Here is a 27,039-nt window from a genome sequence, read left to right as displayed (position 1 = left end):
TCGCCAGTTCGAGAGTAGTACCTGTAGTAGCAGTCTCTACTGGCTATTGCTAATCAGCATGGACGCTGGCATCCGGATGCAAGCGCAAGCTAGAAAAATCAACACCTCAAAGCAGACTTCATTGGCTATTCGCACCATACCTATATCCATTATCTCGCATACTACTCCACCAAGGACAGCTCTTATAGCACCACGTTTCCTCTACAGTGTGTTGCGGTATATAAATATAGAAATTATCTCTAGGCGCTTACTAGTTGCTTCGTTTCCGCTGAAGCTGACAAACAGATCGTTAGACAAATGATATGGACTCCCGGAGAGGGCGTTCAAACAGAAAAACGGTGAGCGCGAGAAAGATCGAAGGCATAGACGCCTCACTCGCTTAGTAAGCACTAGTTTACGTCTTGGACTTGAGGCCTTGCCAAGGGCCGAGGCCCAGGTTTCCAGCTCTTAGAGTTTACGAGAAAGGTTCATGAAGCGATCAAGAAGAAACGGAGAACTTGAGACAAAACTTTCTTTCATTGACCGCTGTAGACGCTTCATACCATCAATTACAGTCCACTTTTGTTTTGATGAAAATCTCACATCAGCTATCGTCTTCATCCATAATAATGTCCCTGGACCAGGTGTCTCTCGGAGCTTCAGAGTTTCAGGTCTATCCACGAAACCTTTCTTCTACCGGCCACTACGCCATTCTGTGAGTATTCTGACATTTATGCAACGTTAAGATGTATATATATATTATAGCTCAATTACGGGCCGAATCCGTCGCAGATCAACGGTCGAACTTCCTCTTTTTCTTTTGCTGTGCGATTATGTTCCAATTTTTGACCTTGGGATTGACTGGTCGAGACGATTTCTGGCCCGGGAGTATCTATGGTAATCATGGAACTTCATTCTGGAACATCTAGATTAGACACATCATGATGTGGTAGGCAAATGAAGTGTTCGCCGCGCTCTCTGCGTGGAGTGCCAACCCAACGGTTGTCGAAGTGCTGTATTTGCACTGCAAAGACTGTCCAAGTTCCCTGGGGATCCTCAGGATTCATACAGGATTTTTTTTGGCTGTGCTAGGGAACTCAGAAGCTTATAAGCGTCATTAACATTATGGTTTCCTAGGCCTCTCACCTTCCTACTCTTTCCTGTGTAAGCCAGAAAGACACTGATGATGTCGAGACATAAAGGTATGTTCCATTTGTCTACCTGCATCCCACGCTTGATATTGTTATCATCGAGGGTACCGTTAAACAGAAAGTACGAATGGCCTTGCGACTGATCGAATGCCAGAAAACGCAGGCCAAGACATGATGATGTCAGCGGAACACGACAGAATTCAGTTTGGCCTTCGGTGCCTGAGCACCTCTCAAGCATTCGGAGGCAGAGGCCTCAAGACCACACGAGGTGTAATTTGACAATGACGGGTGTGGCGATAGCTTTTGCGGTTCCACCCGGTAACCTGGTATGGTCCTAGTCGTTGAAGGTGCGTTTCGGAATACTTTGGCCTCCATTTAATGAGCCCTTGATCTCATGTAAACGTCGTTTGTGTCTCATGGCATATCTTGCCAATTTCACAACGCTGCCATTTTTCCTTTTTCTGTCAGGTGTATCTCACCACGTTGGGCAGCTAGGTTCACTGATGACCATTTACAACCAAGATAAACGAAAGCGCAATGCTTGTGACTGATCAAAAGGTCGCTATGTAGCTTGCCAACTGCGTGGGAGGCGGGGCCATTGCTGGAGCTAAACTTAAATCGTGGCCAATGTATCTGCTAATGAAATTTCAACAGATTGGGGGCGCGTTTCGAGATCCAATGAGAGCTCGCTTCAAGCACCACTGGTGGATGCAGAGTCTTCGAGTCACAGATGCTGGTCATATCTTGGATGGTTTAACATGACGCCGCCGAAATGGATTTCACCTTGACGGTCTTTTTATCGACGGTCAGTCTGTGGCCTTTGGCCTACACGGTATTTTGACATTCGCCGTTTCGTCCAGTTACCCCACAAGACAATTCCAGATTGCTGGTGGGGCAGCTCTGGTGATCAACTTTCGTATTCTTCCATTCTTGTCCTAGCTGGCCTTACATGCCACTGGTGCTTGGCCTACAGGCCACCTTTAATCGACGGCCTTTGTGTTTTTTCACTATCTATGTCACTACATAAGCTTCAAAGAGTTCCCTTCTCCCAGCGGATCACAGAATGGGTTATGATTTCTGGTACGTCCGTGCTCCTATGATTCTTTTTTGGTGTTGATCCCTTGCACAGGCAGGAAGATTCAGAGCTAAACAAGGCATCGCGTGCAGAACAGCTAGGATTCATCGATAATGTATGTTTCGTCTACGCTTGTACTCAGTAGTGCGCTAATACTTTGCTGCAGGGCCTGTCATCCTCCCAGCCTCAACAGAACTTCTACCTGTCTTTGGCTCCAGTAAATCGAGATGGGGACCCCCCACCAGTGATTACTCAGTTTCACCTTATGTATGGCGGAGGCTCCACGAGCAACGATCATGTGCCCGCTCTCGCTCACCTATATGATGCTGGGTTTTCTCAAAGTAATAGTCAATTTCCAAGTGGTTTGGCGTCCCCGTTTCTTGAAAACTATCGTCGTGACATTCACGTGTATGTTTCTCGATGTTACTGTTTAACAGAAATTAACTCCTTCAATAGTGCTACTCAACAGCCTTCGCACAACACCTCTTTCAACCATGTCCGCTCTCCTTTCTTCGACGATCCGTCCGCTTGCAATCTGGGATCTTCAGGCAATGTTTCCGAACCATACCCCATTGAGAGTCACCCTCACCCGGTCCATGATAACCAATCAGAATCGCATGCATCTGACCGCTTGTTTGTCTGCAGGTGGAATGACGGTCGCTGGCATGGACCATGTGACAAGACTGCAAACGAAGGAGAGATCGTGTCCCATGTCTCGTTATCCCACCTCCCACAGCTGGCTGGGCGCACCCCTGTGAAATGTAAATGGGAGGGATGTAAACTCCGAAAGTCCATCTGCCGAGATACAATCATTCGCCACATCCGTCAGATTCACCTCGGAATCAAACCTCGACGCCAGTCATTGGTTACTTCTTCGATTCGTATTACGGCTAGATCCCGTCGACATCCACAGCCGTATTAATCATGATTGCTTCGACTCCTGTATAATATCTGTTACCTACTGTGTCACTTTTGTACAAACTCACATGGCGACATATTTATAACATGACTTGTTTAACTTTCAAGTCGTTCGTCCTCAGATATTTTTTCCACGTACCTGAGCGTTCAATCCGAAATTCATTAGGCAATCACCATTAATATAATCCACATGGCTTTCCATACTATGTTCAAAAATGATGCCCCTGATGTTCCGGTGACAGTGGATATAGTGACTTTGTTGCCGCGCCCTAGTTCCGATGCTGGGACTCACCTGCTAATACCCTCATTCATAAGCCGTAGGGCTGGCAAAGCCTGGTGTGCCAAAGCAGCGCCCCATCGCCCTCTCACACGTTGTTCCTGCGTTGTTTTTCTACCCTCTTTTTTGGAGCCGATTCATTTGCGCATCTCTTCCTAAAAATACATACAACTCAATCCTATCTTTCTCTTGCCCAATTCCAGGTAACTGGTATTTCTTAGTCTGCACTTTCCCCTGCTTTCTTTCCCTCTCAATCTTTCCTCGCTCTTTTCCCTAGCTCTACATCTGCCATCGCGTCCAACGCACGTGACTTGGACTGGCGAGCTGAACGGTTCGACTTGCAACTTGGATTGATCCAAAACGCGGATCGTACGAGCGTCGAGCTGATAGACCTGAAAATCTAGTTCATCAAATGTCTGAGTGAGTGAGTTAGCCTCAGCTATCGTTCCTTCCAATTGGAAGGTCACAGGTGGCTCAGATCATAACCAATGTGCCACGCCTAAGCTCCGAATAGGGGGATAAGGTCGTTTTCGACATTCCGAAGGTCAAGCTGATGGAGCCTTGCATTCACGTGCTAGAATAGATCACCCCCGTAATCCGGGAGCACGGTGGACTAGAAATGGTTGGTCGAGATGCCTCCGAGTCTTTCGTTTGTGTTCTCTTTGTCTCCAGGATCAGCAGATGATGAACCTTCAGCCGATTTTCCACCTGCACTTTTGTCCCATTTGTTGAGTACCTTCTTGGTGATTCTTGCTGGTCCGTCATCTTACTATCACTACTGTCAAAGGATTCATCCTCATCCGCACAGCCATGATCCTAGGCAACTTTACGACAAGTGATCGTGCTATCCTCGCTGCTTAACACACTTAAAGCGACTGTCCACAAATTGCCTGTGGTCAGAGCACGACTATCGGCTGTTATAAATATGTCCATCACATATTCTACCAATTTATCCGCTGGACCAAAGCTAGCACTGACCTCTCTACATGCAGTACGGTCAACGTGTTTAGCATCAGATACATCATTAAAACACTTTTCAAACAACAAGTGACAGAGAAGACTTTTGTGATCATCTTCAACTGCAGTATTCTGTAAGCCACATATCAAACATGACCAGTTTGATACATCGACTCAAAGATCGTCAGAAAACACACTGGAGCGAACGCCGAACTCGTGACAACCCAAAACAACATCTTCAAGAAAAGACCATGCGAGATACTGTGGACCACTTCAAATTCTGCGTCGGCGGTGAGTGAGTCAGGACTTCGACAAATCACTAGTCTGCAAATGACCGACAGAACGTCCGACCATCAGAAGACACAAGGGAATGAGGAATATCGAGATCAAATGAGGCGCTAACAGGAAGGAGCACAATGAAGGCCGACATGAGGCATACAACGATGCGAAAGTAGGAGACAGTGACACCATGGCCAGAGACCTCAGGCTCAGACCGCGAGACGAGGGACAAACGCAGACAACGTAGTCGCCTGATTTAGACGTAACAGATCGAGCCAAAACAAGTAATTGGACAGGCTTAGGTTTCCGCGGCCAAGCTGACTTTCAAGTTGTATCTTGTATACTACTTCCATCATGATGCATCACTTTCTGAATCATACTGCGCCCATTTATACAGCTTCCAGCTGCGCGGTGATCATATCATGTATCAGAAATCGATCGAGATCCATTATGCATCGTCACATGCGGGCATCGTAAAGATGGAACCTTCTACCCATTCCAAGTCTGTCAGAGGCGAATAGCCTACCACCACGACGGCCCATCTGATTTTGCAAGACAGTTAATCCAGTGTTCTCTTTCGAAACCGAAAATAACAACTTGACAGAATAGAGACTTCCAGGCAGCAGTCGTCGACATCCTCATATCCTTACATACCTACAACACTCCGGACCACCGCCCATGGGTGCCATTCATGAAGGGCACGTCGAAGTTCCCCTGCCCTTCAAACCCAGGTCCGATGACTTACTCGGTACATATAACAGCAGCACGCATATCATACCTGCAGCCAATCCCAGGGGTCCGGCAAGGGGAGGACTGCTACTCCGGTGTCACAGACGAAGGGTATCACCTTGTTCCTTGTGCGCGCAACGGGTTATACGAAGGAAGCATGTCTCGTAATGCCTATTCATACATGTTAGGAATCTAATCGTGTATCAGATATGGGAGACCTATTTATGCTATCTACTAGCTGTGGTGTCATAGATCAGATATGAACGCGAGAGACATTGCAAGCTTTCTCATCAACTATATGTCAGAAGAGGTATAAATATCTTCTCTTCGCATCCAACTTCATCGAGTTCCTGCATCCATTGATGAACCACGTCAAAAGAGTGGTTTCTCCTCCTGGACCTTGGTCGTAGCAGGACACTCGTATGGAGGTTGCTCGGTGTATGTCATTCGTAGTTCAGAGACCTGTCAAATCTCACAAATTTACACAGGATGTTAGCCGCGTTGCATTTCCCGGCCTTGTTATCCTCGATGATCCTCCTCGATGCGACGATTGACAATCACCAAGAATTTGCGTGGGAGCACACGCAGTACTTGGTTGGAATTACCTTGATAAGGCGTGATCAATGTCCATCATGGTTATTAATTTTGACAATACTCTTGCGTCGGAGTACTACCGACTATGATTGTGGGGAGGACACCCTGCGTTCCTTTAAATCTTCACCCATGTTCTCTGTTTGGCATCCTGACATCCTTCGGCTCTATGTCGATTTCGGACTGGACGAGGATGAAAGCGGATGCGTCAGATTGAAAACGCCTCCCATTCACAAGTCTCTTGTCCTTGCGAACCCACGAGCCGGCTATGAAACCTGGGGATTGATCGAAAAACTTGATGAAAAGTTCTACTGTGAATTCTTCCCGGAAAATCAAGCAAGGTGCAGGTCAGGGTGGCGGAATGAAGTTCACTGACTGATAAGCGTTATCCGACAGGACGATGTTAGTGGAAGTGAGGAAGCAGCGTGCTTGGCGCAGACCTGCAAATTCATCTAACATCACTTTCAAGTCATCTAGCCATCTCGTCCGTATCTTGAAGCAATTGTTTCTATAACTAACGTGGTTGTGCCTTAGATTCCTGAGGTGTCTCCAGAAGAGCTTGGTATGTCGACCTAAAGTACCGCTTGATTGTCATCTAACTGTTGATACAGCGAGAGTAATGACCGACTTCCTGCACAGGCAATATGATATTTTCTCAGGGAAATCGAAGCTCTGGAATTGTATATATGAACGGGTGCTGTGCGACACGATACCTGGAAACTTGAGCAACCACTCCGACCAATATATCAACGGGAGGAGTATCTATCTGTTCAGGCCCTGGACAGTATCACGTGGAGCATGACATGGGTGTTTTCCAACTATCGAAAGTACATGGGGAGAGAAACAAATCACTAGCTAATTATGAGTAACTCGACAGACTACTAAAGTTATGAGCAAAAGGTCCATCATATATTTATGCAAGGATATAACAACCCAGAGCTTCAAAGTCGAGCTCTCTCCAAAACCAAAGTCGGCTGCGCTGTCTCCTCAGCCTGAGGGGAGCTATAAACAGGCAACGTCTTGCTAAATTTCTCCCAGCGCTCATCCGATATGATGGGTGATAAGACGTATGGCTCAACCTGCATCGCAGCGAGCAACTCGTCCAGGCGAGGCAAAGCTGCCAATAAAGCAGTATCCTCCATACGCATAATGGCCTGTCGCGTAAATATACCACGCTCTACATACCACGCGGCATCTGTCTTGATCGCATTGATGAGATACAGATCGATAAGACATTGGGAGACCCCTTGGTCGACAGCGGTGTCATAGGCCATACGGTGTCCCATGGATTCGACCATCAGCTGACAGCGCGGCTGAACATATTGCGTGAACGCTTGTGTGAAATCGGATGAGGAGGAAACTGTCTCGGTTGCCTCATCAAATAATGAGATTTCGTGCAACGCAAGGGGGCCGTCTGGGTGTGTCGAGAGAGGTAATGTGTACATTTGCGCCAAGGTATCTGCCACGAGTCCTATAATGCATCTGTAAGTCTTTAGCTTGCGCGGATATCGATATACTGCACTGACGCATGGAAAGTCCTGACATCTTTGATCAGTACCATGTCACCGGAGAAGGCTAAAAGTCACCTACCTAGAATATCACCTTCAGCGATGCTCACTCCCCTAATCTCGCTCTGCGAAACAGGTTAATTCTTGATCTAACATGACTGACCAAGAGAAAATATTCGTACATATAAGTTGGACAGCCGATTATATTCGAAGAGGCCTTGAGCTCCCATTCTTTCAGACAGGGCATGATTTGCAACTTGTGCGTGTTGAACCATGACTGCTTTACAGCAAGCCGCAACGCCATGTCGCACACGGACATCTAGGCTCTTGTCCATGAACTGTTCGATAGCCCATCTATAAAGCGCTCTTAAAACAAACGCCTGGGCGACGGCATGTAGTAAAGGGAGCTGTTGCGTCCGGTATGAAAGTATGGGTACAAGATTTCCATACACACTGGTGACATGTCGACGCTGAAAGTAACGCGCGGCGATGTACGATGACATCTGAAGATCAGATATTGCCATCGAGCTAATCGCTAGAGCCCCGACCATAACACGCCATATAGAGGTCATAAAGTCATGATGCATACTGTTGGACTTGTCGAGGTCCCCGAGAAGGGCTGAAGGCGGTAAGCCGACATGATGGAAGCTTGTGAGTGCATGGTTGACGGGAGCTGAACATCCTCTGGGTGGTAGTAACCTGGTTATAGAGTGGTAAGTTTGAAATAGGTGAAATGAATGTAATGAGGCACTCGCTTCGAAGTCACCCCGTTACACATATGATATCCGTCGTTTATGTTGACAAGAAACGGCCGGGGTCCACGGCATTCGCCGTTCACGTACAGTTGTGCGAAAACAATGGCGACACATGGAACACCTTTCACCGGAACAGTTGGCGGCATGAACCTAGGCTATCATGATTAACAGTCCTCAAGGATATACTGATATCGTACTTGGCATCCGAGGGCAACGGCGTATGAAGATCGAATCCACCCGTTGGGAGAAGTGTCGCTGATGTTTTCATTCGGAAGATGTCTAGGCCTCTCCCCAGTTCGGTAAGGCAGAATTGACCACTGCAACGAAACCATGTAGTGCTTCTGCAAGATTGATGTTACGGTTTGCTCACATAACATCCCATCGAAGAATGTCCTCGACGAGGGAAACCAAGTCAGGTCTAGTAGTTGCAGCATATTGTGCAAGCGTTCCTGCGACCAAATTGTACTGGATGGTCAGCAGCGTGAACGCAGCCCCATCTAGGACTATGATTGGATCGAGGTGCATGTCCCAAAATTTTTGCGTTAAATCCAAAGTGTCATGAAGAGTGATGTCTGCAATACGAGATCAAGATGTGTCCCATGAATAAAAAAGCTTCATATGCACCATGTGCTAAGCCGATAGCCCTGGCTCTCTCGTACGAGAGAGCCACTCGAGCGTTGCGACTGAGGAGCTCGGAGCGTTTTTCGAATAGATCTGACTGACAAAGCTGCGATGTGGATGTCATGATGGAGTGAGTGGAGCCTGTGGAGGAACAGAGTATCATATTACTTTAGTTTTTTTCGCCTCTCGTATGTTATATACTAGATAGCCACTGCCCACGTACCCTTTACAGAGATGCATGCGGACATATGTGAAGGATGTCACACTGGTCTAGTCATCATTAGCAGGAGCGACTATCTTTAGTTTGACTAGGGGAGATCAAGTCGAACGGTCATTTCCAGGTGCCGGGCGTAGCTCGCCGGAGTTTCCGTATATCCCGGCACCACACTTCCAGCTGAGCGGAAGCGCAGTTTTTCCCTCGTCGACAACGAGTTCGGCAGAGCTCGCGCCTCACTAGCACTCGTTGTCCCTCTCGTTCTTTGCGCCCGCCCACCACTCCCTTTAATACACGTCTTAATTTTTCCGTTATCGCTGTTAGTGCAGTGCAAATAGATTAGATTTGCTTGTTTGCCGTGATAAATCGAACTCGTAAGCAGGTTTCCCGCCCTCCCAATGGCTCCGGTGACCTGCTTGCATCCCACCCGAGCTAATGCTCGGGCCGACCAGCCCAACTTCTTCGTTGTCACTGATTCTAGAGCCAGACGAAGTTGGACGAGGTTACAAGAAGCGAACCTGAAATTCACTTCGATGGCACCCCCGGGCAGCTATAAAAAGCTCTGATCCGCTCCAGAGATTCTTTCAGAACAATAGGTTTATCCAAAATTTCTGTCCGGACTTAGCATTTTGGGGCTTTCGATGTCTATCTGAAGTTAGCATATTTTTTTGGGGGGGATCCTAGACTTTGCCACATAGCGCCGCGTTCTCGGGATGATATGCTTTGTGGGCTCGGACGCGGAAATAGTAATGGCCGCATAGTACGGGAAGTTGTGCGTCTGGGTGTTGCAGTGTACCCCACGATAAAAAGGTTTTCTTGGACTAAGCTTGGTCGACATACTATATCGGATTCGGAATGTTGAAGTTGGCGTGTGAGAGAGGCCTGGGGAGAGCACGCCGAAACATGTTCTGCAATGAGTCCATGGCTAGCAAGAAAAACTTGCGAGGGGACGTCGTCTGAGAGGATTGGTAAAGAACTCCCAGGCCTATTACAAGTAGTACACCGCAGATAGTTACGGCAGGAAACGTCCTCTTGTACAGCATATGGGACTAGTGTTCTACATGCTGAAACAAAAATGAAGAGTTGTATAGAATGTATGCACAAAGTACGGGCAGGACGTCATATAAATCGTAGTAAGATACACACTAGTTACGATAGTAGGAATACTATATCATCAGAAGGTATAATAGAACCACCTCCTACATAGTACGACCCAAAGTGATCGGTCTTTCAAGTTCAGACGGAACTCGTGGTGAGTGCTTGCGGCGAAATTTGTCCCCGTAGTGTATTTCGCGGATATGCCTGAGAATTGTGTCTCGTCTTATGGTCTTCGGGAGCAGGCAGCCCCTACATCGACATTGCACCTGACAGTCGGGGTGCTGATGCTCATGAAGATGGTACAACGATATATGCTTCACCACGGTCATAACGGTATCCGCAGTAAAGCTGCACTGGCCTTGGCTGTCGTTCCACAGGCATTGGGTTGGCGATTCTGATGCATTGAAATTGTTGAATGGAGGTTCTTGTTCACCGGGTATATCCCCCCGATGGACATGCAAAAGCGCAGTGGGGAATTTGCCGATCGTGTGCGGCATTGTGCTAGGCAATTGCGGATCGACAGAGTACAGATAGTTGGGCGAATCACTGAAGCCGTGGCGCAAAGACTGCCTTGCCACACTTCGAAAACGTCCGCTCCGTTAACAACACAGGATCAACATTATGTGAAGGAGATCATACCTTTGAGCATAATGTTGAGTAACAGCTTTCTCAGAACTCGACAACGAGTCCTCAACATGCGGGTCACAAGAATCCGATGCACAGTAACTAGTCTTCGACTGAGCACGATGCTGCGAAACAGCTGATGTAGTAGCATTGTCACAGGAATTCATGTGTACGGAATCCATGGAGTTCTGCAGCGGCTACGTGAATGTTGGCGTTTTACCACCCTGCATACTAGTCTGGCGTACCTCGTAAGTTGTCCCTTGTGGACATCCGGACGCTTTGACGTGTGCATATAGGTCTGAATCTAGCTTCCTGTCAAAGATATATGCACGGGAGGAGCATATGAGGGTAGAGGAAACCCACCAAAAATCGTATGGCATTCTCCAGTCTTTCGGGTAACCAGACAGTTCGTGGGCATCTGATCAGCCAGCAGACCGTTTTATGTAGGCTCGGAGAAATAGACTGCACAGAAGCAGACGTGAAAGGGAACGGCCAACAATGGCCTGGAAATGAATGACATGTTTAGCTGAAGGTAGATGAAAGGCCATGGATATGAAGGCGACCGCCCGGTTAAGTTTGAACACCGAAGTTGCGCAATACGGTAGCAGAAACCTTTTTCCAAGTCTGTTGTTCGGCTGGAAACCATGTCATGAAGTTGTAGGAATGATGTATACTTACCTGTTACCCCTTGGTTAACCCTCGAATCCCCCCTTGAACCTTGAAGCCTTTCTTAAAGTTCAAGCATATTCGCGGTTGAGATTAATGTTGAGTTCAAGACGCGCATTACATAACAACCTTTGAACGGAAATTCATTTATTCCCACGAATCACATAGTTCAAGACTATACAATGTACATGTTCGAGTCGCAAGGAATTTATCATCTACTCTACAAGCCCTGCCAGATCCTGTCGCATGATGGGAAGTCTGTCGCTCAGCACTAACCTTGATTCTTGTATTTCTGCAATGCCGCAATTCTGACAGGATACATGTATCGATGGTCTTTAGTGCCGGCGCTTCAGTAGCCTCATCAGCGCTCAAAATGTATACATTAACTTATGTGGTGGCAGTACGTTTTTCCTGGTTCGGACCCAAGGTACTCACATACCCTCATCCATTCCCTTCTGGGCCATGAGATGCGTTTCATCAAGCTCACTCAAGCCTGGAGCCACCCCAGCGCGCCCGAGCTATCGGCGAGCTCACGGCCAAGGTATATCAGAGCATAACTTCTTTGTCTCTGACCGGAAGTCTGACTTCTATGATACAGCTGGCCAGCGCTGCGTGGGAGTACAAGGACGTCGGCTTGCTGCATTGTTGAAGACTACTCCTCTTCGATTACAAACTCAGACGTCCCTATCAATGAGGTTTCGGCCTACGGTGCAATACTCCGCTGCGAAATTCGGTGCACCTTTTTGAGAATGTCTACAGGACCATCCCAATGAGAGCTCCCAGCTCCACTCGTAGATGCAAGGGCATGAGTCTCCGAGTTACTCATGTGGTCTAATCCAGATCAAGCAACATGCCGTCGTTAGGAACAATCTGCCTTCAAAAGTATCATCAATCTGACCTCAAGGGTATCGCTATGTTGTGCAACGTGGGACTTTCTCTTAGATAACGCGACCCCAACGGACCTTGGGGGCACGCAGGGCTGATTCAGCCTTCTCTTCGGCCTGTGGCCTCCTTTTATTGTTTTTATCACTTACGTTTACGTTCAGGTTTTCTGAACAGACTCAGAGTCATGACAATATTCCTGTGTGAGCCCCTAGCGACTGGCAATAGTATTTTGATCTCCCTTCTTTGCCCTGGATTAAATGGTCGTACATGCCACTGGATCTAGGGCCACACATGATTCTTAACTATTGTATGCTTCTAGCGCCATGTTGCTTATGCATTTTCAGTTCTGGGGCTGATCAGCCCTATCAATATCCAATTCTATCGTTCCCGACGCATTGCAGTATGCCGTGCAATTGCCGGTACGTCTGCTCGGCACTAGACTTCTTCCTTGTGATTATTCTTTGTGCAGGAAGCAGGATTCCGAACTTCACAAAAAAAACCCGCGACAACCCGGAAGGAACCACCGATGATGTCTATTTAGTCTTCTGGTGTGGAAATATAATAAAATGCTGACATTTGGATATAGGGTCATTCTGCACTGGCCAATCAGCCAGAATCGCACCCGGCCGACCGCTGGAGTGATGCTCAAGGCTATTCATAATGGAAGATCTAGCCTTGACCTAACGACGCCTCCTTACTTTCCGTGTACCTCCGTTCGACGGCCGGTGTGCCATATCCCAGCACTTCTACTGTGCCAGTCCCGTCATGCAGCGAGGCAAGCATAGATCTAACCGGGGTCGGGGAGCATACTTATCATGTCATTTTAGGTCACCTTTGCCCGCCGAGAGCTGTTTGAAATGTTGGTGCATGGGCTGTCAATTCCGAACACCATAATTGTCCGCCACATCCTCAAGAAGTACGTCGGAGTTAAGTATAGATGCAAACTCCAGGCGGTTTTTCGTGCCACACCTTGTTTCCGCCGATTCTGTTAAAGCGTAAGCCTACACCAATGATTTAGATGATTGTGGCGGGACTTTCGAGTTCCCTTTTCTGACATCAATAGTTTGCACTCACAGCTTGTATTAAAATGGTAAATTTATTGTGACTACGAAGGTGGGGCCAACTCCACAAACACATTGTAATACTCAACGAGATATCTTCTGCAGAAGCATACTGCATTCCATCGCCTGGGCACGAATAGTCAAACACCGTAGAAGTAATGCCAGTAGCCTGGAAGCAAATGACCAAGCGAGTACCACAGCTGATGGAACTCCATTGTCAGTTTCACCTCGTACTCTAAAGCAAGTCAACTCACGTTGTAAGATTTGCAGGACTGCTTATTCGGTGTCTGCCGTCTTGCATGTGACAAATCTGGTCCCCACGAAACCGTCATAAGTTACAAAAGCAGCTCAAGTCAAAAGGGGGCAACGGTTCCTCCGACCAGACACCCACCGAAGATGGCCGTGAGTACATTCTTCGACCATCCCATTTTATCACCGTGAAGTTAGCTGTACCAGATCGTCAACGCTGCAAAAATGGTGCTGGCCAGCAGAACCTGAGCGCTGTATCACAACGATAGCATCAAGCAGACTGGGACCATCACCCAACGCATACCAGCTGCGCTGTCCACAGAAATGCGACTAGCAGGTATCGGACTGGAACGCTTGTTCTTGTGGTCCTCCTCCGGATCCAGGATCTGGTTTGGAATGATAAATGGAACCATACCCATAACACGGCATGCAAAATGCGAATGGGGTGATGCACGGGAGCCGGAGATGATAACGTGGATATAGTCTGAAATGTTCAATTGAACAAAGGCAGGAAACACGCAATGGTTGTATCACATACGACAGGAATCAGAGTGGTTCTGACATCAGCTTTTGTAAAGAGGAAGATCTAGATAGTCTCGAGATGACGAGCGATGCCATAAGCGTGAACGAGAGCTTGAGAGAGTGGATCGAAGGCTTTATACGGCCAGGCACGAAGAATTAGGCGGTTCGACACTCCAAGCAATCCGACTCAGACATTGTCGACTATCCATACTAGGAACAAACGTTTAAAAATCCCTTCACGTGGTTTAGTGGAGATGGATTCTGGGAGAGAAGATATGGTAATTCCCACTTGGACGAGGTTCCACATGTAAGACAACCCTTTGCATTCCTCAGTGCCCGACGTACTCCGGAGTACCCCTGAATCGTCATAGCCGGAGAGCGTATCTGGAGCTGGAGTCGACAAGGATGAACAAGGATTCGAAACCCCGTTTGGTGAACTTATACGGGTACCTATGTATGGTAACACAATGACAGTACCATTCACCAATTTAACAGAAGCTTCCGGAATGAAATGAAGAACGAAGACTGTACATCCCGACTTGCAACTGCGTGCATAATTTCTACGAATCAAAAAAAAGTTGAGTACCGAACTCAAAAATAAATGTACCTAGAGTAATCTGCAGGGGTAGGACAAATAAAGATGCCAGAGACAGTCAGATACCAATCCCCGTCACCAAGTGTGGCGTTAAATCCTGGCCATCAAACGTGGAGGTGAAGTGGCATCTATCGCCATTATGTTTCTGCGACCATGTTGAGCTGAAGATAACACGACAGAGATGACTCTGCCTGAGGCCTGATAGCCGTAGTCAAGTGTGGAAGTCGACTCACCATAAGCTCCTAGCAGAACATACGATGCGTTCGATAGAAGTTGACGTCGGATCAGCCGACAAATGACCACTGATAGAGAGAACACGCCGACGATGCCGTGTCACTAGACAGCTATTGGATTCCAAATATATGCACCTCTAAGTGTTGGAGCCGATAATAGCCACCCGCAGAATGCAGACGTAATTGTATCCGGCCGTCCCAAACAATTCGCCCGCGACTGGCATGAAGGATACATTGGGAGAAGAAAAGGTCTCACAGAGTGACAGAGACCTGGTGGAGGCCTAATCACAAACTGATTGTTGCAGTTTGTGATTTGCTGCAGATTTATTGTATCAAAGAGCAGTTGACAAAGGTGAGGTCCGTCAGCCTGTGTCGCTGAGTTCTGTATTCTCGCGCAGCGGCTGATCATGGACAAGAAGACAATATCATTGCGATCATCACAAGTAACGATGTAATAGTCTGCTTACCTTGAGCTGCAACAACTGGAAGCAGATGTACTTCAAGTTGGGTGGTCTCCATCATTGTGAATGATACGCGATCCCTTTCAATTCTCCTCTACCAAGCGAATACAGCCAATGAATGAGAAATGGCTATTGAGCTCGAACTGGCTCAAATACACGCACAGCCTCAAACCTAGTATCATCCTTAGACGGGCTGGCCTAGGTCATGAGCTAGCCAAGATGCTTGACTCCACCGTGCCAGCAGTAGCTGTAGTACTACTACTTAGTGGTTTGAGAGAAGGCCAAATTAGGCATGTGCTGTAGGAAAGCCATATGCGATGTTCAGAGTTCTGGCTTACTACTAGGCTACTTACCAAGGCTAGTACAGCCTGTCTTTGAAACCCTGAGCTCGGCGCTTCCACCCAAGTCATTATTCATCCCGTATCACTCATCCTGTCGTCCGTCCATTTAAACCCACGTTCCATTCTTTGAATCTTTATCGTCCAATATCCCAGGAGATTGTTTCAACCTTGTAGACAATGAACTTTTTCAAGACCAAACCACGAACACCTCCTGATATCGTCCGTGGCTTGCGAGATGCGATACCCAAACTTGAATCCGGGCCTCCAGGCAGTGAGACGAGGAGAAAGGTGAGCTTGATAGATGAACTCATGATCTCAAATGAAATTCGCAACTGAATGGCATCGTGGCCACCAGGCGGGCGAAGAAGTATCTAGAAATCTCCAGGCAATAAAGGGTATTCTATATGGTGATGGAGGTGCGCTGATTCTCCGCTGTTCACGTCATCCCTACTTAAAAAAGCTTTCTAGAGCCTTTGCCAGAACTCATCGCGCAACTCGCCCAAGAAACGTATTCCACAGACCTACTCCTCCTGCTCGTGCAGAATATCGCAAAGTTCGACTTTGAGGCTCGAAAGGATGTCGTCCAGATATTCAACAATCTTCTCCGGCGTCAAATCGGGGCACGGCTACCAACGGTGGAATACATATGCGCTAGACATGAAGATGTTATCTATGCAGCTCTGGAAGGATATAGCAACGAAGAGGTTGCGTTGAACACGGGAATGGTTCTAAGGGAGATGTTGCGACACGAACAGTTGGCGAAGATCTTGCTCTATTCTGATCAGTGAGTGCTCTATCGTGCATTCAAAACATGTCATCAAATACCGCACAGGTTCTACATGTTTCCTCATCATATAGAGACAACATCGTTTGGAGTTTCATGCGACGCATTTGCAAATCTCAAAGAGACATTAACACGGCACAAACCTATGGTTGCAGAATACCTGGACAAGAATTATGATCGTGTGGGTATCAAATTTCCATAGTCGTATCTATTGCTTATCGAGTATTATGTATAGTTTTTCGCCTCTTTCACAACCCTCCTACTTTCCAACAATTATGTTACCAAGCGCCAGTCCCTCAAGCTTCTCGGCGAAATCCTCCTCGATCGTGCCAATTTTAGCGTCATGACCAGATACATCGCTCAAGAGTCCAACCTGAAGATGATGATGAACATGCTTCGGGACAAGAGCAAGAATATCCAGTTCGAAGCTTTCCACGTTTTTAAAGTAGGATTCCATGAATTTGTTTGCTGCCCATATTTACTGATTGTAATTTATTGCTAGGTATTTGTTGCCAATCCAAAGAAACCACCTCAGATTGAAACGATACTAAGACGCAACAAGGAGAAATTGCTGACTTTCTTGAGGAGCTTCCACAACGATAAGGAGGACGAACAGTTCAGCGTGAGTATTCATCGACCGCTTAAAGTACTTTCACTTCCTACTGATATTTTCCGACTTATCAGGACGAGAAGCAATTCCTTATCGTGCAGATACAGAACCTGTGACGCTGGACGTCCTTATATTGTCACTTTTTCCCCTTTGGAGAGTATCGCCTTGTGATGCACACACCGTGGGTCCCTGTCGTTTCCAGTTAAACATTTGTAGCACTTCGCAATTTCCAGTCCCTACCAATAACCCTCTGAGCGATATTGGCCTGCTCGTGGAGGTTCATAATCTCGCCACCTACTGCTGCATTATAATGCATATATCGCTGCCATTCTGTACATAACTGATCTATAAATCAGTTGTACTTATACATTCAATGTCATCCAACATGGGTTGTTGTTTCAGGTGCTCAACACCAAGTATTAGGACGATGAACTTAAAGGAATCAGCATATCAAGTAAGTACCATGACGAAACTGATTCTGGTCCCGACAGGCTCTGACTGGGGCGCTATATATCCCAATATAATGAGGTTATCGCAGTGCATCCGTCGTTTGCGACTTAACCCGGAGATCACATTATCAGCAAACTTTCAGGGCTAAACTCGATACTCCGATATGATTTATGCCACCTTGGCAATAACCCGCCAGTGTTGCCACCAGAGATCGCACTTCCGCTGTTCAATTCAAGCGAACCATCACGATCGTCCGTCATACGCCTCACGTCTTGTCCACAGCGGAGACGATGCGCAGTTACCTTCAAGTTGCATCTACGCTCTGCTCATCGAGCATCGCTTATCTGGGTCTGCGATGAAGTTGCTCAAGAGATTTTCGGTAGTGCTTGAATGACCTCCATTTCGTCCGCATCACCAACCATGTCACCTGCCTACAAACCCATTACCTGATAATCACAAAGACTCAAAAGAAGATCCCCGCCCAATCTCGCCATTGGCGCCGCAGAAGTATTTTCCATCGTTTCAGCCTTCTTGCAGTCGACGACTTTGCTTGCTGGAGCAGTTGTGCAGAGAGTCGAATGACCTTGCTGAGTGTGACTTATGCCACCGGCTCTGTACATTGCGCCCTTGCTCGCTGGAGTCGGTGTGCAGAGATCAGAGTGACCTTGTCGGGTGAGAAGGGTTGTACCTGTTTAGCTGAGTTGTGTCCCCTGTTTCGCGTTGAATGACAATCAGCTTATCGACAAAGTTAATTGGGTTACTCGCGCATCTCGTTTTTAAATAGCATGATAGTCCACCTATGCAGACACTGGTACGAGCTCGGAGAGGAAAAAAAGATACAGTACGTAGAAGTCAGGGTATCGTATAATGATATGAGAGTACAAGAAGGGATCGGATTATGATTCATATCGATGGCGATGACAATAGCGGACCATAATGACACAGAAAAAGGATGAGGAAGCGCACGAGAGCAATTCTATGAGAGCACCCAAGACAGAAAACCAGCAGCTAGCTTAAATATGAGACAGCATTTACCAATGCATGCATAGCACGCCAAAGAAAAAAAAAATTGCAGGATTTATTCCTCTTCCCCCTCGTCTTCTTCTTGTATCGCTTGTCTGAACGCAGGGCCTGAGCGGCTTGTGGGCAGTTGACGACGTCCTGCTCTCACATCTGAGGCCTCAAACACATTCTCCGTCGGGACAGGTGACGACCTAGCGGGCGAGTGGCCTTGTTTGGCTCTGCTATTGCTATTCGGCGGAGCCAGTGAGGTAGCACGACCCTTCCCCGAGCGTGAATTATGATTCCGTGCAGGAGGCGACATAGGGATCGGCGACTCGACGGGGATAAACGACGAGCTCGTACTCGAGCTCGACGGCATCTGACCCAACCCACCCGCAAACTCAGGTATGTCATCATCCTCATCCACCCAATCGCTCTCATCGCCCAGATTGAGACTCTGCCTTCCAGTAAAGACATCCCGAATGCTCGCAGGCCCCTCTGGTCCTGGAGATATTGAAAGCACCTCGATAGGCAGAGGCGTAGAACGGGACCGCCAGCCAGGAGGCTCGTGGCCCCAGGATTCTCTCCAGGCCGTCATAAAAGGCGTGATCCGTTTCTGAGCCACGAATGTCGCAATGCCTGTTGTGCCACGCCGTGGCGTGTCGTCAAACGAGCGGCGGGATGGGTAGCTTTTGTATGGAGAGCTCGTGCGGGTGCCTTCTCCTTCAGAGGCTTCATAAAACGAAGTTGGCCGGGAGGACGCTAGTGAATGGACGGACGATGTAGCAGAACCGGTCCTATGGTGTACAGGTCGAGGTCCTGCCTGATGACGCATGACACGAGTTGACGAAGAAGACCCGGCTCGCCTGTGATGATATTTATGCATTGGTGAACTGGTGCGATAGTGCGCTGATCCATTAGATCCTGTAGATGGAGATTTGCGATGCTTCCCAAGTGTAACACTATGAATGGAGGAAGGGCGTGATGAGTATTCTCCCCTGTCGGATCCTGGCGTATGAGCACCGCCATACGATCGCACGCTGGGAATTTGCTCCAGTATGTGAGGTGGCTCCAGAACCAGCATTTGCCCAGAGTTTCCTGACGACCGACGGGAATTCACACTGCTCGAACGACGCGACGAGGTTGAGTGACGTTTCACACGCCGTCCACGCCCGGTTCCACTGCCTCTTCTCTTGACATTTCCATGACCACCAGGTGACATGGAAGTAGTAGGGGGAATGGCAAGCGAACGACTATATGAAAGTCCGCGTCCACTGCCTTGGGCTTGAGCCGCCTCCTTCCGCTTCCCTTTCTTATCTTCCTGGAACCACAATCTGAACGTAGACAATAAACTGGCGCGATTCCGGTTAGGTGGCACAACCTTTCCCTCATCTGAGAAGTTCGGTAGGCTCGTCAGCGTATCACCTGGCGAGTTCGCAGGCGTCGGCTCGTGTGACTGTGAAGGAGACGTTCGGCCACCAGCCACCACCCACGGCGAACCAGGCAAAGGGGGCAGAACACTTGACTCTGCAACGGATGGGATAGTAGGGACAATAGGATGATCTTTAGGTTTCAAAGGTGGCGACTTGGTCAACTTGGAGGAGTTCCCAGAATTTCGGGGCTCTTCCCCACCTCCACTCCGCTTCTCGTGCTCTCTGGGTCTTTCCCGCTCGCGGTCCTTGTCCTCCCCTTTCACTGCTTCGCTTGATTTCTTGCGCACGAGACCTGCGATTTCGAGGGCATTTGTGGCGCGCTGCATAATGCTCACACTGCCAGAGCGTGCCTTGCTATCCCTCCTCCCTTTATTGTCCTTATCCTTATCTTTGAAGCTTCCGTTAGGCGTCGATGGATTGGACCTGCCGGAGGATTCAGCAGTAGTCGGTGACGGTGACAGAAACGGCGACTTCGCACGTGGTGGCGTCATAGGCCGTGCGGCTGATGGGACGGTTGGCGTCGGAGGCAGCAAGGCAAATTCAGGAGCACGATGTGTCGGACCCGATGATGAAGTAGTCGTGGCATCGTCGGTCTGCACACCGATGCCACGCTTGGTCCGTCTCCGAGAATCAGGGCGGTCCTCTTTCTCTCCATCTTTCTCTCGCTGCTTGCTATCTTCGCGCTCGGAAAACTCGAGGGGCAATGGTATCTCTCCAGCCAAAACGCGTTTTTCTCGCTTGCGCTTTAGCATCCACCAAATAGCACCTGCGGCGTCGCATGCATCACTGAGAACAGAATGCACGATCTGACTGGTGTCAAATCCGAGTAGACTGAGGCTATTGAGAAGGTCGCGTTCCGCGGGCGTGGAGAAAATTATGGGAGCTGGAGTGCTGAGCAATGATGCAAAATCTTGGGGTGGGAGAGGGGCCAATGGCTTGTCCATTGTTGGTGAATCGGGGTCAGAAAGGGTAGAAGACACAGAACGGCGCTTTGTACGTGCAGGTGTCCGTGTTGGATACGGGGGAGCCTTAGGGGTCTGATCGAGGTTTGTCACTGACCCTGTAGTGGATGGTACAACGTTCTCTGCTTCAGATTCCTCTTCAATGACGGTTTCAGGCTGCCGAGTCATGTTATCTTTACTGAGATGCTGAGAGCGCTGAGCAGCCTTTGTAATTGTGGCTTGGCTCCCGTTACCCTGAGTTGCATCAAAAGGGTCCTTAGGAGTGTCAATAGGAGTTGCAGGGGGCGACGGAGATATATGAGATGATGCAGAAACAAAGGATTCAGATGTAGTCGACGTCGCCGAAGAAATAGAAAGTTCGTTCACCTGTATTTGAGTGTTCACGACGGGTTTTACAGGGAGGTTAAAGGTATCGCGGGCAGGTGACGGGGATGGAGGAACGCAATTGACACCAAGTAACACTTGGTCAGAAATAGGGGCGGAAGGAGTGGATGTAAACCACGGAGAGGCCAGAATTTGTGGGATCGTCAGACGCTTGGCAGGATCAACCTCGAGAATGCTGCGGATAAGATCGCGGGCGTCTATGTTCGCCGCTGGTAAATCGCGTCCGAAGAGCATAAAGTTAATAGATACCTGTAGAGAGCCACTCGGGGTCTTCATATTGGCCTTTAATGACCTTTTCTTTCATGACTGCTTCATCATCATCGTCAAACGGAAGTGTGCCAGTTAGAAGACAGTAGAGAATCACACCCATGGACCAAACGTCGACCTCTGATACATCATCGAAATTAAGAGGTTCCCATAAAAGACAGTAAGGTAGGCGAGCTCACCTGGGCCGAGGTAACGCTTGCCTTGGAGCATCTCAGGGGCCGCGTATCCGGTAGTACCGCAAAAAGTCTCCATATAGACGCCGCGGTCATATTCGCGAGTAAAGCCAAAGTCACCAAGTTTGACGCGACAGCGTTCATCAAGTAAGACATTTTCAAGCTTCAAATCTCGGTGGACGATACCCTTCTCGTGTAGATATGCAACTGCAAGCGCAAGCTGACCAAAAATGATGCTGGATTCGCGTTCGGACAAGCGACCTTTCTCAGCGAGATAATCAAACAGCTCGCCACCACAACAGAGTTCTGTGACGATCCAGATGTGAGATTCGGTGGCAATGACTTCGTACATCTGAGTGACATTGGGGTGGTGAAGCTGGCGGTGGTGGTGTATTTCGCGGGTGAGGGAGGCGGACATTGCCTTTGGAATTTGCTTTATGGCGACTCTGGTAGAGGTGATACGGTGAGTGCCCAAGCGAACCTTCCCGTACGCGCCTGGTATGTGTCAGGGATAGGAAAGCGAGTATGAGAGTCAGAAGGCATACCTTCACCGATGACCTTTCCAAGGGTGTAGTTCCCGACAACCCTTATCTTGCTCGATGAGAGTTCCTTCCCGAGTTCGTTATAGGCATTAGCAAGTTGTGCTTTGTGGTTCTGGGTCACGGAACCCGTATGTTTGTGGCCGTGTGCAGACATGTACAAGTTGAAATTTAAGGTAGAACAGAAATGAGAGGCACGGGCACAGGGGCCACAGAAGTAGTTCACAGATTGGCAAGAAATTCAGTTTAAGCAGAAGCTTGGCAGATGCCAGTAGCACAAGTTGCTCGATCCAAACCGCTTTCAAGTGACAACTGTTAGACACAGCCAAGATTTCCCACGCCGTCTATTTGGGAACTTCTTCAAAATCACAGCCGAAATAGAGCTCAGTTCTTCCATTCATATATTGCGACAACAACAAATTTCAAGTGGTTCAAATCCGAGGGCCGGACAACGTATGTCATGGAGACAAATGTCATGCTAACGTGCCACGAGATACTCGTAGACAACGTCGTCGCACTCAGACACCGTGGGGGATGCTGTCAGAGCAAAAACGGTGAAGAACTTCTTCAAAAAATGATTGCCGATTTGCATATTATATCTGATCCTTGTTAGCTTCCACCTCGAATCACGATCAGACAAAGAACTACTTCCTTATGAAGCATTAGAAGACGAGGACTATCCCCGCGCACGTTATCCTTAGACTCGGCAGGCATCTTCCCTGGTTCGCTCCACATATGGATGGTCAGCGCCTCCGCGCTATCGACCTGCGCCTGGATTTGAAAGATTATATAAAACTCAGTGAGTTCATTCAAGAACTTCTTGCCTAATGCGACAACGGCACCGACAACTGAAATTCACACCAGAAGACGCCCCTGATCGCATGCATGCGAACTGCAATTCCGCGATGTGACTTATACCTCGGCCTCACTTCCCAGACTCTGGCTCTGGCAGGGGTGAACAACATTAAATGCCAGCGCTCTTGCGATTTCAAACGCTGTGAATTTCTTTTTATTAGTCAACGTGAGAGAATAAGGCTCTTTGACCTTCTTGTATGCCTTATTCAAACTGCTTTCCACCGCTAAACACTGGATAGCCAATGTGATTGCCTTTAGTGACACTCACGATCTTGCCAATCGACGGCGTTGCTGATTTCAATGGATACGCACGATCATTTAAGATCGTTCAACCTAGACCGAATAGTCATGACTCTACGACTCAACAGCCGCGTAGCAAGACGACGGGAGAAAGCTAAAAATGACATTGGCTAACAGTCGAACTCGGGAGGCGGGAGTGTGAAATTAAATTATGCAGGGCGCCATGTGACTGTAAGTTTGTATGAATCCAAACGAACCAGTGTCACTGCAACGTAGTACTGGTTGTATAAACGTTCTGGTAAGACGTGAACGAGGGACAGACTTAATGTGAAGCACTCGCGCGATGGTATCACAAATACTATAGAGCATCACCCAAGTACTCCCTTAGTAACTGAGATACTAGAACGTTGTATAATGCATTGTATTTTATACAAAGAACGTGGACACTCTGAGGAAACATGTTCGACGGTACGCTGGTCCCTGGACAGTTTAATTACTCATGTAAAGCGGCTACTTGTCAATAATTGTCATATTGTGTACGAGTCTATGAAGTCCCAGGTCCGTCCCTCGAACTAGGGTTAGGGTTAGGACTGTAAAACAGCAAAAGGAAAGGCCCACCCAGCCAGAGTGGCCGTGGTGGGACGGGAAAATATTGAGACGGTGCATGAGCCGAAGCCCATACAAATCGCAGACACCCTCTGAGGACAAGGTCGCCGTGCTATGAAAGGTCTCCACGGCCCACGAACCTGAGACATGAAGAGGCCTGTGCCATCAAGGTAAGTATGAAGAATTCAATTCCTATCTGGTCGCATTTTATACTGGGCTGAGTGTGCACGGACCATCAATTTGCATGAGAACGACAGCGCATCCTCCATTAACTTGTTCAGTCGTTCTTCAAGCTTCCAGCCATAGTGAACTTTTGTAATCCCCGTGGTACACCTCTTTTCATGGTCTGACTGGATTGGAGATCAAACTGTCTTGAGTCCGAATGATGCCAACGGACATCATCGCCTCATAGACAGGTTGATCACTAAGACCTACCAGGACTCCAATACCGTTTGTCACGGCTACTTTGACTGTGGGCTAGCTATAGTAAACCTTGGGCGACAACCTGTGATGGATTTTTTTGCTTCAGAGTGGGGTCCTTTGGGGTCGTAGACCCTATGTTGGACATAGTCTCGTCATAAGCTTTCTGTTGTGTGTGGTGGGGGAAATATACTTGGGTGGTGTAATTCGAACTCATACTCCGTCACATGAAGTGAGCAGGTACGTGATGGATTTTCCCCTCACAGACAAGAGTATTCTGCGGTGCATATCCTCTTATAAATTATCTGCCATAATTAAGCTTTCATTAATTACATAGCGCAACAAAATACGCTGTAATTGCGCTGATCCTTGTTGATGTTGGCGAATCGAGTCGACCTTTGACTTGGAGGTGGCAGTTCACAGTACTGCAAAATCTCACCACGAGGTGGCCGGGAGCCATTTCCAGTACACTGTCATTTTTTCTGTAATTATTCGTCAGTGGAACGTGTCCATTAAAACCAGCCGCGGCGCTGTAAGATCGCACGGAACTCGAGCCGTGATTTGGCGTTCCGTCGGACTCAAAAGCCAGTGCCATGCTGACTGCAAGCTCGCGTCGAGTTTCGATGTTATCGTGGAAAGCATGGCCATAATTATATCGCGGGGTGCCTAGAGGTATTTCAAGCTGAGCGTCATTTCGTAGCATCAATGACTCATGGAATTGTGCATCGTGACGCTCGTGACTTCTCGAGCGCCTGCTTAACCGGTGAACTTCCCATAGTACAACTGCATCAGTCCTCGATACCTGCAGTCTTCGAGTGTGGTGATCTTTCAAGCCCCACAGAGTATGGGCGACCTTCTCCGGATAGTGAGTGCGATCTACAATATGATGTCACCAATCGTTGACCTATTATAGCTGCATGATGGCAATGTGGGCATATCGCGGGTCAGATGGTACTCAGCGAGCGCTCTAATCTTTCGCTTATCTACTGGGTAGCACCTGTCGCCCATATAAGATGATTTTCTCGAATCTTGTCAACTCTGGGGCTGTTTTTGGCTGTGACGGCTCAGAGGTATTCCGAGAGTTAAGAGCACCACTTCTCACGAATGCATAGCCGCAACATCGGGTTTGCCTTCTGTATAGAACTCTTCGACGTCGGCGTCGCATATCTTCTGTACCAAAATAAGTTTCACAGCCTCGAGTGGCTCAGGGACTAGTGATTCACAACTAGTTTAGTGGCCCGAAATCCAGTGACTTTTGGAAGCACTCTTCGACTTCATTGCATACTCCCGGCATGACTTTTGCTTTACCGGTTCGCGCTTCTTTCAAGCACACTTTCGAGGTATAAAGGTCTGGATCCGTCGCACAACCTAAGCATTCAAAAAACTCACCATGTTTTCTCAAGCTCTCACTGTTCGCGCTGATAGCATCGCTCATCATCTCGAAACAATCTTCCTTTTCACACAAAATGATATCAGAACCACTCTGATACCTGTCGTACGTAACAACTATTACACGTCTCGCCCCCTTGTTCAATTACACTTTTCAGACCATATTCGCATTATCTGCGGCTCCCAGATATGACCCCACCCACGCTTGGCATGCTCCTTTGTGGATATGGTTCCACTTATTGCAGTTCGATATTGCAAATCAGATCCAGGATCCGGAGGAGGACCGCAAAAACAAGCCCTCCCGTCCGATACCTGCTGGCCGCATTTCTGTCGACAGCGCAGCTGATATACGCTGGGTGTTGGTCCCAGTCTGCTTGATGCTGTCGTTGTGGTACGGCACTCAGGCTCTGCTGGCCAGTACCATTTTTGTGGTGTTCACCATCTGGTACAACGAACTTCACGGTGATAAAATGGGATTGTCGAAGAATGTACTCACAGCCATCCTTGGTGGGTGTCTGGAGGTTGGAGGAACCGTTGCTGCCGGTAAATCTATTCAGTTGCAGACAATCTATCATTTTGCTGATCAAGCGTACAGGTTCTTGGAACTCGCGCATCGATAAAGTCGGTGCTTTGGCGGTCGCACTTAGCTCGGCAGTCTTTGCGACCACGCTTCATGCGCAAGACTTCAAGGATGAAGAGGGCGATCGCCTCACTGGCAGGTGCACGCTGCCCACAATCTTCCCTAAAGCCGCACGCTTCTCAATGATGCTTGGCATTCCCCTCTGGTCATTTGTCTTAAGCCATATCTGGAAGCTAGATGTGCTCTCTACCGCCGCATTTGTAGCTTATGGCGCATATGTGGGGACCCAATTTGTGATGTACGACACGGTGGGCGCCGACAAGCAGTCCTGCAAATTTTATAGTGTGAGTTGAATTATTACTTGGGAGCACACCAAAGTGAAGCTGACAATGAACTCATACCAGCTGTGGTTCACGCTCAGCCATCTACTTCCAGGTTACTGGCGTTTCTTCTATGGTGTTTGAGTATCTGGAGCTGAAAGTCGTATTTATTCTGTTCTAATGATATACTATTTAATAGCTTATTGTTGTACCACACACGAAAATTTGACCTTGTT

The 27,039-nt window shown here is 48.1% G+C and overlaps 9 protein-coding genes across 9 annotated transcripts; 5 read left to right on the top strand and 4 right to left on the bottom strand.

Moving 5' to 3' along the window:
- The first annotated feature begins 1,917 nt into the window (after positions 1 to 1,917).
- Positions 1,918 to 3,184, top strand: DFJ58DRAFT_73672 (uncharacterized protein). Its single transcript, XM_041386835.1, has 4 exons — positions 1,918 to 2,210; positions 2,260 to 2,320; positions 2,372 to 2,613; positions 2,662 to 3,184. Exons 1-4 carry the CDS (start codon positions 2,194 to 2,196, stop codon positions 3,125 to 3,127), a joined length of 786 nt encoding a protein of 261 aa, XP_041239495.1. The 5' UTR covers positions 1,918 to 2,193; the 3' UTR covers positions 3,128 to 3,184.
- A 2,503-nt stretch (positions 3,185 to 5,687) lies between these two features.
- DFJ58DRAFT_856637 (uncharacterized protein) lies at positions 5,688 to 6,440 on the top strand (the record flags this gene model as incomplete). The annotated part of the gene is made up of 4 exons (XM_041393930.1): positions 5,688 to 5,803; positions 5,854 to 6,000; positions 6,034 to 6,297; positions 6,353 to 6,440. Coding segments are annotated over 4 exons (615 nt in total), but the record flags the coding sequence as incomplete, so codon positions are not given.
- Positions 6,441 to 6,750: 310 nt separating this feature from the next.
- Positions 6,751 to 8,964, bottom strand: DFJ58DRAFT_907703 (acyl-CoA dehydrogenase NM domain-like protein; the record flags this gene model as incomplete). Its single annotated transcript, XM_041395074.1, has 8 exons — positions 6,751 to 7,427; positions 7,483 to 7,494; positions 7,547 to 7,589; positions 7,647 to 8,163; positions 8,220 to 8,369; positions 8,417 to 8,536; positions 8,590 to 8,791; positions 8,844 to 8,964. The coding sequence occupies 8 exons, from the start codon at positions 8,962 to 8,964 to the stop codon at positions 6,898 to 6,900; spliced, it is 1,695 nt and encodes a 564-aa protein (XP_041239493.1). The 3' UTR covers positions 6,751 to 6,897.
- Positions 8,965 to 10,066: 1,102 nt separating this feature from the next.
- Positions 10,067 to 11,552, bottom strand: DFJ58DRAFT_808355 (uncharacterized protein). The gene is made up of 3 exons (XM_041391291.1): positions 11,022 to 11,552; positions 10,792 to 10,973; positions 10,067 to 10,731 (listed from the first exon to the last, which is right to left on the bottom strand). Exons 1-3 carry the CDS (start codon positions 11,154 to 11,156, stop codon positions 10,254 to 10,256), a joined length of 795 nt encoding a protein of 264 aa, XP_041239492.1. The 5' UTR covers positions 11,157 to 11,552; the 3' UTR covers positions 10,067 to 10,253.
- A 1,066-nt stretch (positions 11,553 to 12,618) lies between these two features.
- DFJ58DRAFT_845001 (uncharacterized protein) lies at positions 12,619 to 14,674 on the top strand (the record flags this gene model as incomplete). The annotated part of the gene is made up of 10 exons (XM_041393121.1): positions 12,619 to 12,634; positions 12,672 to 12,746; positions 12,797 to 12,875; positions 12,914 to 13,052; positions 13,155 to 13,243; positions 13,494 to 13,604; positions 13,907 to 14,110; positions 14,145 to 14,259; positions 14,374 to 14,466; positions 14,531 to 14,674. 10 exons carry the CDS (start codon positions 12,619 to 12,621, stop codon positions 14,672 to 14,674), a joined length of 1,065 nt encoding a protein of 354 aa, XP_041239491.1.
- A 1,080-nt stretch (positions 14,675 to 15,754) lies between these two features.
- DFJ58DRAFT_73531 (mo25 protein) lies at positions 15,755 to 17,511 on the top strand. Its single transcript, XM_041386616.1, has 7 exons — positions 15,755 to 16,077; positions 16,145 to 16,205; positions 16,258 to 16,573; positions 16,622 to 16,754; positions 16,809 to 17,018; positions 17,076 to 17,195; positions 17,258 to 17,511. The coding sequence occupies exons 1-7, from the start codon at positions 15,967 to 15,969 to the stop codon at positions 17,297 to 17,299; spliced, it is 993 nt and encodes a 330-aa protein (XP_041239490.1). The 5' UTR covers positions 15,755 to 15,966; the 3' UTR covers positions 17,300 to 17,511.
- A 998-nt stretch (positions 17,512 to 18,509) lies between these two features.
- On the bottom strand, positions 18,510 to 22,703 carry DFJ58DRAFT_73550 (Pkinase-domain-containing protein). Its single transcript, XM_041386646.1, has 4 exons — positions 22,400 to 22,703; positions 21,861 to 22,349; positions 21,664 to 21,801; positions 18,510 to 21,611 (listed from the first exon to the last, which is right to left on the bottom strand). Exons 1-4 carry the CDS (start codon positions 22,548 to 22,550, stop codon positions 18,712 to 18,714), a joined length of 3,678 nt encoding a protein of 1,225 aa, XP_041239489.1. The 5' UTR covers positions 22,551 to 22,703; the 3' UTR covers positions 18,510 to 18,711.
- Positions 22,704 to 23,943: 1,240 nt separating this feature from the next.
- DFJ58DRAFT_73517 (uncharacterized protein) lies at positions 23,944 to 24,256 on the bottom strand (the record flags this gene model as incomplete). The annotated part of the gene is made up of 1 exon (XM_041386592.1): positions 23,944 to 24,256. A coding segment is annotated over one exon (258 nt), but the record flags the coding sequence as incomplete, so codon positions are not given.
- A 1,648-nt stretch (positions 24,257 to 25,904) lies between these two features.
- Positions 25,905 to 26,836, top strand: DFJ58DRAFT_666536 (UbiA prenyltransferase family; the record flags this gene model as incomplete). The annotated part of the gene is made up of 3 exons (XM_041382566.1): positions 25,905 to 26,009; positions 26,062 to 26,446; positions 26,499 to 26,836. 3 exons carry the CDS (start codon positions 25,905 to 25,907, stop codon positions 26,834 to 26,836), a joined length of 828 nt encoding a protein of 275 aa, XP_041239487.1.
- Positions 26,837 to 27,039: the final 203 nt, after the last annotated feature.

Source organism: Suillus subalutaceus, assembly GCF_016647625.1.
Source record: "Suillus subalutaceus strain FC151 chromosome Unknown DFJ58scaffold_125, whole genome shotgun sequence".
Taxonomy (NCBI): Eukaryota; Fungi; Basidiomycota; class Agaricomycetes; order Boletales; family Suillaceae; genus Suillus; species Suillus subalutaceus.
Note: the sequence above shows the minus strand (reverse complement) of the source record. Positions and strands in the feature narration are given on the sequence as shown.

Excerpts from the sequence above, each read along its gene's own strand:
- DFJ58DRAFT_73550 (XM_041386646.1), bottom strand. The coding sequence starts at position 22,550 with ATGTCTGCACACGGCCACAAACATACGGGTTCCGTGACCCAGAACCAC. Across the intron at positions 22,350-22,399 it reads TGGAAAGGTCATCGGTGAAG|GCGCGTACGGGAAGGTTCGC; the intron begins GTATGCCTTCTG and ends GACACATACCAG. Across the intron at positions 21,802-21,860 it reads CAAGCGTTACCTCGGCCCAG|AGGTCGACGTTTGGTCCATG; the intron begins GTGAGCTCGCCT and ends ATGATGTATCAG.
- DFJ58DRAFT_73531 (XM_041386616.1), top strand. The coding sequence starts at position 15,967 with ATGAACTTTTTCAAGACCAAACCACGAACACCTCCTGATATCGTCCGT. Across the intron at positions 16,078-16,144 it reads GCAGTGAGACGAGGAGAAAG|GCGGGCGAAGAAGTATCTAG; the intron begins GTGAGCTTGATA and ends CGTGGCCACCAG. Across the intron at positions 17,019-17,075 it reads AAGCTTTCCACGTTTTTAAA|GTATTTGTTGCCAATCCAAA; the intron begins GTAGGATTCCAT and ends ATTTATTGCTAG.
- DFJ58DRAFT_73672 (XM_041386835.1), top strand. Across the intron at positions 2,321-2,371 it reads AGCTAGGATTCATCGATAAT|GGCCTGTCATCCTCCCAGCC; the intron begins GTATGTTTCGTC and ends ACTTTGCTGCAG. Across the intron at positions 2,614-2,661 it reads TATCGTCGTGACATTCACGT|TGCTACTCAACAGCCTTCGC; the intron begins GTATGTTTCTCG and ends CTCCTTCAATAG.
- DFJ58DRAFT_808355 (XM_041391291.1), bottom strand. The coding sequence starts at position 11,156 with ATGCCATACGATTTTTGGTGGGTTTCCTCTACCCTCATATGCTCCTCC. Across the intron at positions 10,974-11,021 it reads CACAAGGGACAACTTACGAG|CCGCTGCAGAACTCCATGGA; the intron begins GTACGCCAGACT and ends ACATTCACGTAG. Across the intron at positions 10,732-10,791 it reads ACTCAACATTATGCTCAAAG|TGTGGCAAGGCAGTCTTTGC; the intron begins GTATGATCTCCT and ends ACGTTTTCGAAG.